Source organism: Callorhinus ursinus, unplaced genomic scaffold (assembly GCF_003265705.2).
Source record: "Callorhinus ursinus isolate GAN/ISIS: 27379988/994484 unplaced genomic scaffold, GSC_fseal_2.0 scaffold34, whole genome shotgun sequence".
Lineage (NCBI taxonomy): Eukaryota > Metazoa > Chordata > Mammalia > Carnivora > Otariidae > Callorhinus > Callorhinus ursinus.
Genome location: NW_027397096.1, coordinates 2,491,213 through 2,505,968, shown reverse-complemented (window position 1 = coordinate 2,505,968; position 14,756 = coordinate 2,491,213). Strand labels below are relative to the sequence as shown.

General features: G+C 35.8%; 1 protein-coding gene and 1 pseudogene across 3 annotated transcripts in view; one reads left to right on the top strand and one right to left on the bottom strand.

Moving 5' to 3' along the window:
- Positions 1 to 14,756, top strand: part of GOSR1 (golgi SNAP receptor complex member 1) — a 63,162-nt gene that overhangs the window by 36,598 nt on the left and 11,808 nt on the right. For 2 of the 3 annotated variants that reach the window (XM_025851219.2, XM_025851218.2), the window contains exon 7: positions 10,586 to 10,615. The exons of the other annotated variant lie outside the window; for it this stretch is intronic. In XM_025851219.2, coding sequence (XP_025707004.1) covers positions 10,586 to 10,615 — 30 coding nt within the window. The remainder of the gene's footprint in view (positions 1 to 10,585; positions 10,616 to 14,756) is intronic. 3 annotated transcript variants of the gene reach the window in all.
- LOC112808217 (serine/threonine-protein kinase VRK2 pseudogene) lies at positions 13,481 to 14,292 on the bottom strand (annotated as a pseudogene).

Sequence of the window (14,756 nt, the reverse complement as noted above, 5' to 3'; positions counted from 1 at the left end):
ATTTCTGTAAACCTAAAACTCTTCTAAAAAATAAGCCTACTAATTTTTAAAAAATGGAAAAAGTGACTTTCCAAGAACTCACTGCTAATAATTTAGCTTTTACTGTTCTTTTTTTTTTCCTCCCTCAATTAGAATTGAGTCTGTCAGATGCTTTACTTTTTGTCCTTAGGTGACTTCATGTAATTATAAAACAAAATTTCTGTGCCAAATAAACCATAAAAAAAACAAAGATATTCTTGGTCTACCCAGACTGGAAGGAAATAAGCCACCATATTAATGAAATAGGGATTACAAATAATTTATCTTTCATCTTTGTTTTTCTGTATTTCCCAGATATTATCTGTAAAATAAATATTAGTACTAAAACAGTTTTTTGTAGCCTACTGCAGCTTAATTGTATTCACTTAACATGTTTTAAGAGATATATATACAGGGGTACCGGGGTGACTCAGTCGATTGAATGTCCGACTCTTGGTTTCAGCTCAGGTCATGATCTCAGGGTCCTGAAATTGAGCCCCACATCGGGCTCTGCACTAAGCTCAGAGTCTGCTTGAGATTCTTTCTCCCTTTCTCTCCCTCTCCTTCTGCTTCTCCCCCTGCTTGTACTGTCTCTCTCTCTCTCTCTCACTCTCTCTAAAATAAATAAAATCTTTTAAAAAATATATATACAGAAATAAATAAGACATAGATCTTAGGGGTCTAAGTAAAAGACTGCATCACCACAGTGTTTGATGTAAATGATACGATTGGTTGGTGACAGCCTCACCAATTGCAGTTTACAAAGGGATTAATTTTAAAATTGTTATTTATTATGTACTTATTCTCTTATTTATTTATTACTTACTTATTTACCAGAATAAAAGAGTATTCTAATTAGGTATTATCTAAGTGATTTTGCCAAATTCTTTTATTGGTTTAAATTGCTTTAAAATATGTGCTTGAAATCCCATTTTTATTCCCGAAATTTGTGCCATTTGCGGTATGTGTGTTGGGGGAAATGAATTATTATTAAAAAGAGAATTATTTTAATGTGGCTTTAGTGATTCCTCCGTACAGTAATTGTTGATGAAACTTGGCTCATTGTTTTCAACTAGTTTAAATTGGTCTTGAGAGAAATAGAAACTTGTTGCTTAATTGCAGACTCCAGATGACTTTATGGAATGCCTCTGAGCTATTATGAAGTACTGGTTTAAGAAGGAGAATTCCACTTGATTGTATATGTTATGCCCCAAAGGAAAGCAATTTTAAAATTCGACTTGTGCTAGATTATGCCATCTTTATGGAGCCGCTCTGTTGTTGAATTGGTATCCACACTATCCAGGATGCTTTTAATGAATGGTGTTTATCCAGTGGAGGGCTTAGCTTAAATGAATAAGGTCTTGGAGACTTTGGACAATCTGAGAAGAAACTTAAAAATCACTGGACTTCTCTGTCTATGCCACTATATAAACTAAGGATACCACAGGGAGGGAAAACCTCCTTCCTCCATAGGGTAGAATATTTGGGATTATAATTTTAGTTTTCTATGTAAGTAAAGCCTGTTAGTTTGGTTTCCTTTTCAGGGGAATCCAGCAGACTGTTTTCTTTGACTGCAGTTCAGATGATGCTATAAAATTACCATTATATGAAGATAAATTGTGAATTTCAAATATATAAAATGACCTATCTCAGTGAAAATGTATCCTTTTAAGACCTATTACTGAAAATCTAGTTTTGGGGCGCCTGGGTGGCTCAGTCGTTAAGCATCTGCCTTCGGCTCAGGTCATGATCCCAGGGTCCTGGGATCGAGCCCCGCATCGGGTTCCCTGCTCCATGGGAAGCCTGCTTCTCCCTCTCCCACTCCCGCTGCTTGTGTTCCTGCTCTCGCTCTCTCTCTGTCAAATAAATAAAACCTTTAAAAAAAAAAATCTAGTTTTATACAAAAAAAAATGGAGAATGAAGGCATGAGTATTTGCCTCGTAAGATTTTTAATTTAATTTATGTAAATAGAATGGTCTTATTACATTTAAAATATGACTTAAATTGGCCAAAATGTTACTTTAAGGAACATACTCATTACATTAAACAAGGATTATATCTGTGTGCTACAAACAACATCAAAGAATTTTCTTGCTATGAAATGACCCAGATAGTTGTTCCTTAGTGGCCATTTCAACCTTTTTTTAAGATTTTATTTATTTATTTGACAGAGACACAGCGAGAGAGGGAACACAAGCAGGGGGAGTGGGAGAGGTAGAAGCAGGCTTCCCGCCGAGCAGGGAGCCCGATGCGGGGCTCCATCCCAGGACCCTGGGATCATGACCTGAGCTGAAGGCTGATGCTTAACGACTGAGCCACCCAGGTGCCGCTCAACCTCATTTTTTCAAGGACATTATCTTTGAATAGAAAACATAATGACTTTGTTTTCCGATCAAAGTCTAGTAGTTAGGCTGATTTATTAGCTAGTGTAGTGAACTTTAGCTCTGACATCTATAGTCGAGAACAGATACAAAAGAAATGCTATTATATTTTCAAATCTTACAGAAATCAGATAATTGTAATAATGAAGTATATCTGGCTGATTTTCTGAAGATTTATGTGAAATGCTTAGCTTTCTATTTTTTCATTGCTGCCTAGGCAGATTCACTTGAGTTTAGTTAGATAGAAATGTATTGTCCACACAGTAGTTTCTGTTGCTTTTTTTTTTTTTAACACTGATTCACCATTGTATACTACTTAAGGTATGTATCTTTATATTCAGTTTAACTTGGAATTGGGTTTGTGTTATTATCGTATGATTTCACTCATGTGGAATTTAAAAAACAAAACAGAAGATCATAGGGGAAGGGAGGGAAAAATAAAATAAGATGAAATCAGAAAGGGAGAGAAACCATAAGAGACTCTTAACTATAGGGAACAAACAGGGTTGCTGGAGGGGAGGTGGGTGGGGGGATGGGGTAACTGGTGATGGGCATTAAGGAGGGCACTGGATGTAATGAGCACTGGGTGTTATATACAACTGATGAATCACTACACTGTTTAAATAAAATAAAATTTAAAAAAAGAACAAGAATCTAAATTTAAAAAATACCTAGTTTTAAAACTATTTTCCAGAGTACATTTAAATAAAAACTTTAAAATTTTACATTTTACATTCCTGCTAATAATGTGTGAATGATCTAGTTTCTTCATATCCTCATCTGCATTTGATGTCACTTATTTTAGCCATTGTGATAGCTGTGTAGAGGTCTCTCATTTTGACTTTAATTTCTATCTCCCTAATGGCTAATGATCTTGAACATCTTTCCATGTGCTTATTTGTGGTCTTTCCTCTAGTGAAATGTCTCTTCATGTCTTTTGCCCATTTTCTAATGGGATTTTTTTTTTTTTTACTGTGGAGTTTTGAGAATTCTTTATATTTTCTAAATACTAATCCTCCATCAGATATGTGGTTTGCAAATATTTTTTTTCTCAGCCTGTAATTTGTCTTTTCATCTTCTTAACAGGGTCTTTCCCAGAGCAAAAGCTTTTAATTGTGTTGAAGTCGAAGACTTTTTTTTTTTTGTTCCCTTAAAAGTTTTGTGATTTTATGTTTTACATTTAAATCTATGATCCATTTTGAGTTAATGTTTGTGTAAGATGTGACACTTGGGTCAAGGTTCACTTTTTTGCCTATGCATGTCTAATCGTCCTGACACGATTTGTTGAAAGGCTCTTTTTCTGACATTGAATTGCTTTTGCATTTCTGTCAAAAATCAGTTTGAATTGTTTACTGGGTACAGTTTTCTGTTAGGGCGATAAAAATGTTTTAGAACTAGATAGAGGTGGTGATTGCACAACAATGTGAATGTACTCTAAATGTCACTAAATTGTATACTTTATAATGGTTAATTTTATATTACATGATTTCACTTCAGTTTTTAAAAATCAGCTCTTAGGGCGCCTGGGTGGCTCAGTTGGTTAAGCGACTGCCTTCGGCTCAGGTCATGATCCTGGAGTCCCGGGATCGAGTCCCACATCGGGCTCCCTGCTCAGCAGGGAGTCTGCTTCTCCCTCTGACCCTCCCCCCTCATGTGCTCTCTCTCTCTCTCTCTCATTCTCGCTCTCTCAAATAAATAAAATCTTTAAAAAAAATAAAACAAAAATCAGCTCTTAGATATCCACCTCAAGTGTTATTATGAGATCCAAATGAGAAAAAAATTAACTGGACTTATTTGTGTGGGACTATTTCTGTTCCATTGATCTCTGTGTCTGTCCCTCTGCCAGTATCACACAGTCTTTTTTCTCCACAGTCTTGATTACCGTAGCTATGTAATAAATACTGAAATTGGGTAAACTGATTCATTTATTCTTTTTTCAGAATTGCTTTAGCTATTTTAATTCTTTTGGCTTTCTTAAAAATTTACAGTAATCTTGTCTATATCTAGGAATTGCATTAAATTTGTGAATCAGTTTGGGGAGAATTGACATCTTTACTATGTTGAGTTTTCCAATCCATGAATGTGGTGTGTGTTTCCATTTATTTAGGTCTTAGATTTCTTCATCAGTGTTGTATAGTTGTCCTATACAAGTTCTATACAGGTTTTGTTAGATTTACGCCTATGTTTTTCTTCTTTGAACAGTTATAAATGGCATTGTCTTTTTAAGTTTGGTGTCCACATGTTTTTTGCTAGTACATAGAAATACAATTGATTTCTGCATGTTTATATTGTATAATGCAACCTTGCTGAACTCACTTATTCTAGGAGTTTTTATATAGATTATCTGGGATTTTCTATGTAGACAAGCTTATCATCTGCAAATAAAGTTGGTTTTATTTCTTCCTTTCCAATCTGTATGCCTTTTATTTCCATTTGTTGCTTTATTGCATGGCTAGAACTTCCAGTACTATGTTGAATAAGAGTCACCGGTGAGAATGGAGTTCCTTGCCCTGTGCCAGATCTTACAGAGAAGTGTTCAGTCTTTCACTGTTAAGTATAATGCTACCTGTAAGTTTTTGTAAATACCCTATCAAGTTGAGGAAGTATCCCTCTATTCTTATTTTTCTGAGAATTTTTCTCATGAATGGCTGTTATGTTTTGTCAGAAGCCTTTTAGCCTGTTCATATATGGTGGGTTACATTGATTTTTTAATAATTTTTTTAAAGTTTTTAAGTTCCAGTTAACATACTGTGTACTTTAGTTTCAGATGTACAATATGGTGATTGAACAGTTCCATACAACACCTGGTGCTCATCACAGCAAGTGCACTCCTTAATCCCCATCACCTATTTAACCCAACCCCCCACCCACCTCCCCGCTGGTAACCATCAGTTTGTTCTCTATAGTTAAGAGTCTGTTTCTTGGTTTGGCCCCTCTCTCCCTCTTTTTTTACCCCTTTGCTTATCTGTTTTGTTTCTTAAATTACACATATAAATGAAATTATACAATGTTTGTCTTTCTCTGACTGACTTATTTCACTTAGCATAATATTCTCCATCTACCTCCATCCATGTCATTGCAAAGATTTGGCAAGAAATGCCAATTTGGCATTTTTTCTTTGTGATATCACATTTGGCAAAGAAATGGCAAGATTTCATTCTTTTTTATGGCTGAGTAATATATATATAAATATTCATACACACACACACACATATCCAAGACTAGATACCATTCTCATCATTTACAGATAAACTGAGACTGAGGGAAGTAACTTGATCATCGGTCACACAGTTAATAGCAGAAGTGGGATTCAAATTCAAGCAGTCTGACTTCAGAAATTCGGCTCTCACTATCTCAGTAAATGATAGCTCTCTTCCCTTCTTTCTCCACAGTCAGTTTTAGCTTCCCTTACTACTTCTAGATTATGACTTGCCTCTACTTTAATAAAAATCTCTACTCTTAAGGTTCATTCCATTTCTCTATCCTTCCCCTTTCCTCTCATCTAGCAACCTCCATGTCACTGGAGGGTCTCTCCATTCTAAATTTTATCATTCTAGGAAGCAATTTAAATAGCTACAGAGGACAGACTATCCATATTCTAGACTCAACAGTTCTTTGACCCTTCACTCCAAAGAATGAACATATGAATGCTCTTATAATTTCTTTAGTCTTTCTCAGATTTGGTAACTTCTTTCCTTGTTCATAGTCATCATTCAATTTTTGTCTTTTTAAGATTTTATTTATTTGAGAGAGAGTGAGTGAGAGAGAGAGGGAAAGAGCACACAAGTTGGGGGGAGGAGCAGAGAGAGGGAGAAAAAAATATATATACATTCCACATATAAGAGAGATCGTGTATTTTTCTTGCTCTGTCTTGACTTATTTCACTTAGCATAATGCTGTCATGGTCCATCCATGTTGTTGCAAAGGGCAATATTTCATTTTTTTTTACCACTGAATAATATTTTATTGTATATATCACAATTTCTTTTTTTTTTAAAGATTTATTTATTTGAGAAAGTGAGAATGAGAGAGAGAGAGAGCACATGAGAGAGGGGGGAGGGCCAGAGGGAGAAGCAGGCTCCTCGCTGAGCAGGGAGCCTGATGCAGGACTCGATCCCGGGACTCCAGGATCATGACTTGAGCTGAAGGCAGTCGCTTAACCAACTGAGCCACCCAGGCACCCTATCACAATTTCTTTATCCATTCACCTGTTGGTGAATTTAGGTTGTTTCCATATCTTGGCTTTTGTAAATAATGCTGCGGTGAACATGGGGATGCATATATTTTTTTGAGTTAGTATTTTTGCTTTCTATTTTTTGCTTTTTATTTCAGTTCCTAGAAGTGAAATTGCTGAATCATGTGTTCTATTTTTAGTTTTTTAAGGAAATTCTATACTGTTTTCCATAGTGTCTGCACCAGTTTACATTCCACCAGCAGTGCACAAGGTTTCCCTTTTTTCCACATCCTTCCAACACTTGTTATTTCTAGTCTTTTTGAAAATAGCCATTATAACAGGTATGAAGTGATAGATCTTACTGTGATTTTGATTTGCATTTCCCTGATGATTATGATGTAGAGCATCTTTTCATCTATCTTTTGGCCATTGGTATGTCTTTTTTGGAAAAATATTTATTCAGGTCTTATGCCATTTTTTATTCAGATTGGGTTTTTTGGTTTTGTTTTGCTACTGAGTTGTAGGAGTTCCTTACATATGTTGGATGCCTCTTAGCAGATACATGATTCACAGATATTTTCTCCCATTCAGTAAGTTGCCTTTTCATGTTGTTGATTGTTTCCTTTGCTGTGCAGAAATTTTTTAGTTTGGAAAAAAAATTTTCTTTTTAGATTGATGTAGTTCCAGTTGTTAATTTTTGCTTTTGTTGTTTTTGGTGTCAGATACAAAAAAATCATCACCAAGATCTATGTCAAGGAGCTTACTTACTGCCTGCATTTTCTTTTAGAAGTTTTATGGTTTCAGGTCTTATGTTCAAGTCGCCAATCCATTTTGAGTTAATTTTGTGTAGGGTGTATGATAGTGATCCAGTTTCATTCTTTTGCATGTGGCTGTCCAGTTTCCCCAGCACCATTTATTGAAGAAACTGTCCTTTCCCCATTGTGTATTCTCAGCTCCTTTGTCATAAATTAACTGACTTTATATGTGTGGGTGTATTTCTGGGCTTTCTGTTCTGTTCTATTGATCTAGATCTGTTTTTATGCTAGTACCATACTATTTTAATTACTATAACTTTGTAGTACATAGTTTGAAATCAGGGAGCACGATGCCTCCAGCTTAGTTTTTCTTTCTCAAGATTGTTGTGGCTATTCATGGTCTTTTATGGTTCCTTACAAATCTTAGGATTGTTTGTTTCATTTCTGTAAAAAAAAAAAATGCCATTGGAATTGTGATAGGAATTGCATTGAATCTACATATTGCTCTCGGTGGTATGGACATTTTAACAATATTAATTCTTCCAGTCCATGAGCATGGAATATCTTCCCATTTATTTATGTCTTCTTCAGTGTCTTTTATTAATGTCTTGTTTCCAATATATAAGCCTTTCACCTCCTTGGTTAAATATATTCCTAGGTATTTTGTTCCTTTTGTGCAGTTGTAAATGGGATTTTCTTAATTTCTCTTTCTGATAGTTCATTATTAGTGTATAAAAACAACAGATTTTTGAGTCATGGATTTTGTGTTCTGCAACTTTACCGAATTCATTTATTCTAACAGTTTTTTTTTTTTTAAGATTTTATTTGAGAGAGAGAGAATGAGAGAGAGAGAGCACATCAGAGGGGATAGGGTCAGAGGGAGAAGCAGACTCCCTGCCGAACAGGGAGCCCGATGCGGGACTCGATCCTGGGACTCCAGGATCATGACCTGAGCCGAAGGCAGTCGCTTAACCAACTGAGCCACCCAGGCGCCCTATTCTAACAGTTTTTTGATTGAGTCTTTAGGGTTTTCTCTATATATAAATACATGGCTGTACGTAATATGTCACCTGCACATAGTGACAGTTGCTTCTTTCATTCCAATTTGGATGCTTTTTATTTCTTTTTCTTGCCTAATTGCTCTGGTTAGGACTTCTGTATTGAATAAAAGTGGCAAGAGTGGGCATCCTTGTTTGTGATCTTGGCTTTTAGCTTTTCATCGTAGATGATATTAGTCATGGGCTTGTCCTATATGGGCCTTATGTTGAGATACATTTCCTCTGTACCTGCTTTGTTGAGAGTTTTTATCATAAATGGATGTTGAATTTTGTCAGATGCTTTTTCTGCATCTGTTGAGATGATCGTGATTTTTATCTCTCATTTTGTTAGTGTATTGTATCCCATTGACTGACTGTAGATGTTGAACCATCTTTGCATCTCTGGAATAAATCCCACTTAATCACAGTGTATGACCCTTTTTTAATGTATTAAATTTGGTTTGCTGACATTTTGTTGAGGATTTTTACATCTGTGTTCATCAGGAATATTGGCCTATACAGTAGTCCCCTCTTATCTATGGTTTCACTTTTCATGGTTTCAGTTACCTCTGGTCATCTGTGGTCCGGAGGCAGGTGACGTTCCTTCTGACATATTGTCAGAAGGTCAGTAGTAGCCTAATGCTTCTGTTCATTCCCCTCACTTCATCTCATCACATACGCATTTATCACCTCATATTATCACAAAAAGAAGGGTGAGTACAGTACAGTAAGATATTTGTGAATGAAAGATGACATTCACATTACTATTATTATAGTATATTGTTACAATTTTTCTATTTTCTTAGTTATTGTACTCTCTGTGCAGAATTTATAAATTAAACTTTATCATAGGTATGTATGTATAGGGAAAAAACAGTACACATAGGGTTCACTGCTCTCCATGGTTTGAGGCATTCTCTGGGAGTCTTGAAACGTATCCCTCATGGATAAGGGGAGACTAGCAGGGAGCTTGCTTCTCCCTCTCCCCCTCCCCCTGCTTGTGCACTCACTCTCACACCGTCTCTCTCTCTCTCTCTCTCTCAAATAAATAAATAAAATCTTTAAAAAAAAATGGTTTGGGACGCCTGGGTGGCTCAGTCGGTTAAGCAGCTGCCTTCAGCTTGGGTCATGATCCCAGGGTCCTGGGATTGAGTCCCATGTCGGTCTCCCTGCTCAGCGGGGAGTCTGCTTCCCCCTCTTCCTCTGCCTGCCACTCCCCCTACTGAGTGCGTGCTCTCTTGCTCTCTCTCTCAGATAAATAAAATAAAATAAAAAATGGTTTGCTGAGATTCCTGCATCCTAAAATGTCTTTTTTTTTTGCCCTTCAATACACTAAAAGGCTCTAATGAGGACAGTCAATCAAACAGTTGTGTTGAACAAGGAGATATTAACCCAATTCTAGTTAACCACTCTCTCTTTTGTGAGTTTATGACGACCTTACGAAGACACCTGTCAGCACGTATTGTCTGTCTCCATAGTAAGGTCTGTAGAAGTTAGTACCTTATCTTTGCAGCCCCTGTCTGACGCAGTTCTCTTCCAGGGCACTTCCATACACATCTGTTACCAAAATAAATGCATACTTATCAATAGAATTCACCAGAGCAGTGAGTTTATATGGAAATTTATATCAACTTTATGCTTAGAATTAGTCCATAGTTACTGAGAAACTACTGTAATAATAGCAAAAAATACTTAGTGTTTACCGTGTACCAGGTTCTGTTCTAGTCACTATTATATATAAACTTCTCTAATCCTCATAACAGATAGGGCTTTTTTTTTTTTTTTGCTTGTCTGTCATTCCCATTTTACAGGTGAGAAAATTTAGCCATAAAGTAATTTACCTAATGTCAGATAGCTAGTAAGTAGTAGAGACAGCATTCAAAAGCCACATAGTCTGGCTCTTAATTCCTCCACTATCTTTGTAATTTTTGAAAAAAAAAATTTTTTTAAGAGGGGGAGAGGGGTGAGAAGGAGCAGAGGAAGAGGGAGAGAGAGAATCTTAAGCAGGCTCCATGTCCAGCACAGAGCCCAACTCGGGGCTCCATCTCATGTCCCTGAGATCATGACCTGAGCCCCCTGCTTGTGTTCCCTCTCTCACTGTGTCTCTCTCTGTCAAATAAATAAAATCTTTAAAAAAATAATAATAAAATTAGAAAAATTAAGTGCAAGTTTTAAATGTGCCTTAATATTTCAGAATTTTAATTTCCATTTTATTTGCAGCTCCGATCGTCTGATAGAAGAGACAATAAGGTAGGAAAAATTTTGTTTTACTTTAGTGTGTTTTTTGTTTGCTTGCAACATAAATGAACAGATTAGGTTAACCCTATAACTAGAGTTAAAGTTAATTTATTCTTAAAGATGGGAATTTCACTAGATTGTGATGTATTTTTACTGCATCCTTCTCTTATCAGAGACATTTGAAGCCCAAAATATTTGTTTCTAGAATTAAGCTGATTTACCAAGGTGAATTTTTCTGATTAATTCATACTCAGTACTTTCAGCTTCAGTTTTTTCATTCTCACTTTTTAATGGAAAACCATCTTTGATGTGTGATTTGGTAAGTGTCTTATTTATACCATTTATGTAGATTTGGTTTCTGTCACAGCAGCTACAGAAAATCTTCTGCAGTAAGATTTAGTATTGTCTGTAATAACACTGAAGTAGTTTATTGTTTAAGGTAAGGGACATTTATTTGTTGGTTTGAACTGCTTAATTCTCTAGGTTTGGTGAATTTTTAGATACTATCTTATGACAGTAAAAAAGTAAATGAACTAGATCTGATCTCTACAGTTTAGAATTCAGCAATGTCTAAAGCATTTTTCAGGAAAGGTATAATAAAGTACATGGAAACATCAACAAACATATGTACCTTTACCTGAGGCTGTGGTATTGTGCTCAAGTGCTTTACATGCTTTATTTTATTTAATTTCTTCAATAACCTGTGAAATAAACAGTATTCAAAACAAAAAAGAAATTAAGGTAAGTAATTTGCCTGTGATCACATGACTGATACATTGTGTTGAGGATTCAAATCCTCAAATCCTCAAATCTGAATCTCTATAATTCTAGAATCAGAGCTCTATCTAAATGACTATTATATTTACCACCTTGTAGAAAGAGTACAGGCTTTGGAGTGTGATTTGGTTTGTGCCACTTACCAGATCTTTGGTCTTGGATAAGTTACTCCGGGCCTTCATTTGTTATGTGTTTAAAAACAGGGATTGATGATAATACCTACCCTAAAAGATTATTGTGAAGATTAAAGATAGATGAGGTAAAATGCCTAATACAGTGCCTGGCTGATAGGTAGGTAATCTGTAAGTAGTAGCTGTATTATTAATGCAGACTTTTTTAAAACTTTTTATTTTGATATTTCAGATTTCAGAATAATTCCAATAGTACAAAGAATTCCCATATACCCTTTACTTAGGATGCTCCCTGGTGGTCTAGTGGTTAGGATTCGGCGCTCCCATATACCCTTTACTTAGATTCCCCACCTTAACATTTTGCCACATTTGCTTTTTCACTTTTTTTTTCTGAACTACTTAAAAATAAATTGCAGACGTGATGCCTCTCTACCACTAAATATTTCATCATTCATATTTTAAATATGTATTTATATTGATATGGACTCATGGATTTTATTCAGTAGGTTATAATGTTTCTATCATTATTTAATAAAGTATAATCTCTTACAATAATATACAGTTATCATATCTGGAGATTTTGTTTAAATCACATGTACTGGGTTGTCCATCTGAACAAAGTTTTTGCACCATTGCCTAATTGTCAACTGAAATATTTTCCTTGTGACTCCTTCCCTTTCATCAGCACATAAAATGAAATCACATTTGCCAAGGATTTTTTTTTTTAAGATTTTATTTATTTATTTGACAGAGAGACACAGCAAGAGAGGGAACACAAGCAGGGGGAGTGGGAGAGGGAGAAGCAGGCTTCCCGCTGAGCAGGGAGCCCGACGCGGGGCTCGATCCCAGGACCCTGGGATCATGACCTGAGCCGAAGGCAGACGCCCAACGACTGAGCCACCCGGGCGCCCCTTGCCAAGGATTTTTTACTTAAAGTTTCCCTATTATCCTTTTCCTTTTTTTCTTCCTTTTATTTCCTCCTGTTTCTACCTGATCTTCTTTGGACCAGGCTGCCTTAATTAAGCTTTTCAACTCAAAGCTGGCCTACTTAAGGGCTGGTAATTATGAGTATAAAAATTTGGAATACTTCGAGTATAAGAACATTTGAGAACCATTGAATCACTGCTACTGCTATTTTGCTAGTTAAACAAAAAAATGTAATTATAAGGTTTTTTTATTTTACTATTTCCCTTTATTTCAAAATCTGGTAGGTATCAAGGTGAAATTTTATTGACTCTTTTTTTTTTTTTTACATGGTCAGTGGTCCTTTTAATAGAAAAGGCAATAATACATGGTTGTTTGCACCAACTACAACTTGCCAGAAGGTATCAGTTTAGGGTAACAGTTCAACAGCCATTAACAAGTGCAAATGTCTAATTGCCTTTTAGTGACATGGGGTCCTTTCAAAGCTGTTTTTAAATTATTTATATGGTTTAGCATATTTGAAAATACTTTTATAAATAAAGTTACAAGGAATATAATTTTGAAAGGCAAACTTTTTCAATAATCACCATTTTTTTTTTACTAGCATAACATTAGAATTTACTTTTTGTCTTGCTGACAGAGCAACTAAGAAAGTACAGTTGCATTGACCATATTGATTGTGAACAAAGCAACCATCAGTGGGACTCTGCACCATATATTTTCAGTATTGACCTCCTACTTCCTTTTCCATGGCTTTCTGGGTTGGCTATTGGTTTTGGACTGCAGTGTAATAAACAGCTAAGGTTTAATTAATGGTAAATGAATACAAGACATAGGTTATGACTTTAACTAGTTAGGGAATTGTTGAATTAAGTCTGCCTTGGAATGCAGTACAATCAATATCCAGTAAAAGGACTATGTATGTAATTTACCTGCAAATGTGTTTGCAATACCATCAAAGTGAGTTTAAATAAGTAAGATATATGAAAGGCGACTAGGAGAGATTTCCACAAGTTAACACTTTGTAGTTTCAGAAAAGATTTCCTTATTGTTGAGAGATGGTATCTTCTAAAACTCTGATAAGGGCCTGGTGAAAAACAGGAATAAATCTCCCTATGTGCACCTTTACCAAATCTACTCCCTTGTGGGCATCCACGCTGGTAAACTATATTGTCCTATTATGGCCTTTTCTAGGATTTTCCTGATACTCTTTGTGGTTCCCATTGGGACAATATCTGTAGCAAAGTCCGTAATCTGCAAGATAAACCCAATCAGGATTTCTGTAACCTAACAGTAGATTTGCTGCTTTTATATCACCATGAACATATTCATTTTCATGTGTATATTCCAGTACATCGAACATTCGGATACCTAGCTGCAGGACAGTTGACTTTTTAAAAGTACCATTCTGGTCTGAGATCTTCTGTAAATCTATTCCTAGCTTTTCCATTACCATAAGTCTGTAACTTCCTCCCTTGAATTCAGTAATACTGGATCCATAAAACAGAGGAATTCTTAAGTTCTGAAAATAAAGGGCCATTTTCTTGATATTCCACTTTTACTACACGTCTTGCATTTTTATCTGGTTTATTTGCGGGGAAAGCTAAATATATCAGTCCAAATCCTCCAGAGCCAGTCATTTTGCCCAGCATCCATTGCTTTCCTTCCATATCATCCAGAACCTTGCCTTCTGGAAGTGGAACAGAAAGTTTGTATTTCTCATTTCTTGGTGGCATCACTTCGCAACGGCAGCTCCTCCCGTGGCGCGGTGGGGCAGGCGGAGTGCTGGGCGCAGACGTGCCGCTCCACCCGACACCCAGGACCGGGAAGGAGAGAGGGCTGGCCCGGCCCTGGGTTTCCCCCAACCCGAAATTTTATTGACTCTTAAGCTAGTTATGATTACTTATAGATAATATAAAATTTAAGTGTCAGATAATATTTTTGCATATTCTGTATGTAACAATTTACTTTTTCCTTTTGGGGATTTTAAGAATATGTGCACAACTGAATATAGACTCTGGCATCAATTAATTGAAAAGAACTAATATTTTTAATATTTATTCTTAAGCTTTAAATGTATAACTAGTATTGTCTGTTGTTGAAAAAATAAATGTCTGAGTTTAGTTTACAGAGCAGGTAAGAAAATTCCAGTAAGCACATCAATGATTTATCATTTTAAAAGCATTATATATTATTTGGAGCTTCTGTTTTGCCTCTGAGTATTTGACCCTTGAAATAACAACCTAGATTTCACTCAGTGACTCTAAATGATGCAATGAGATGAGAAAGTATGTCTAGATATACTGTGTGTGGTACTGGCA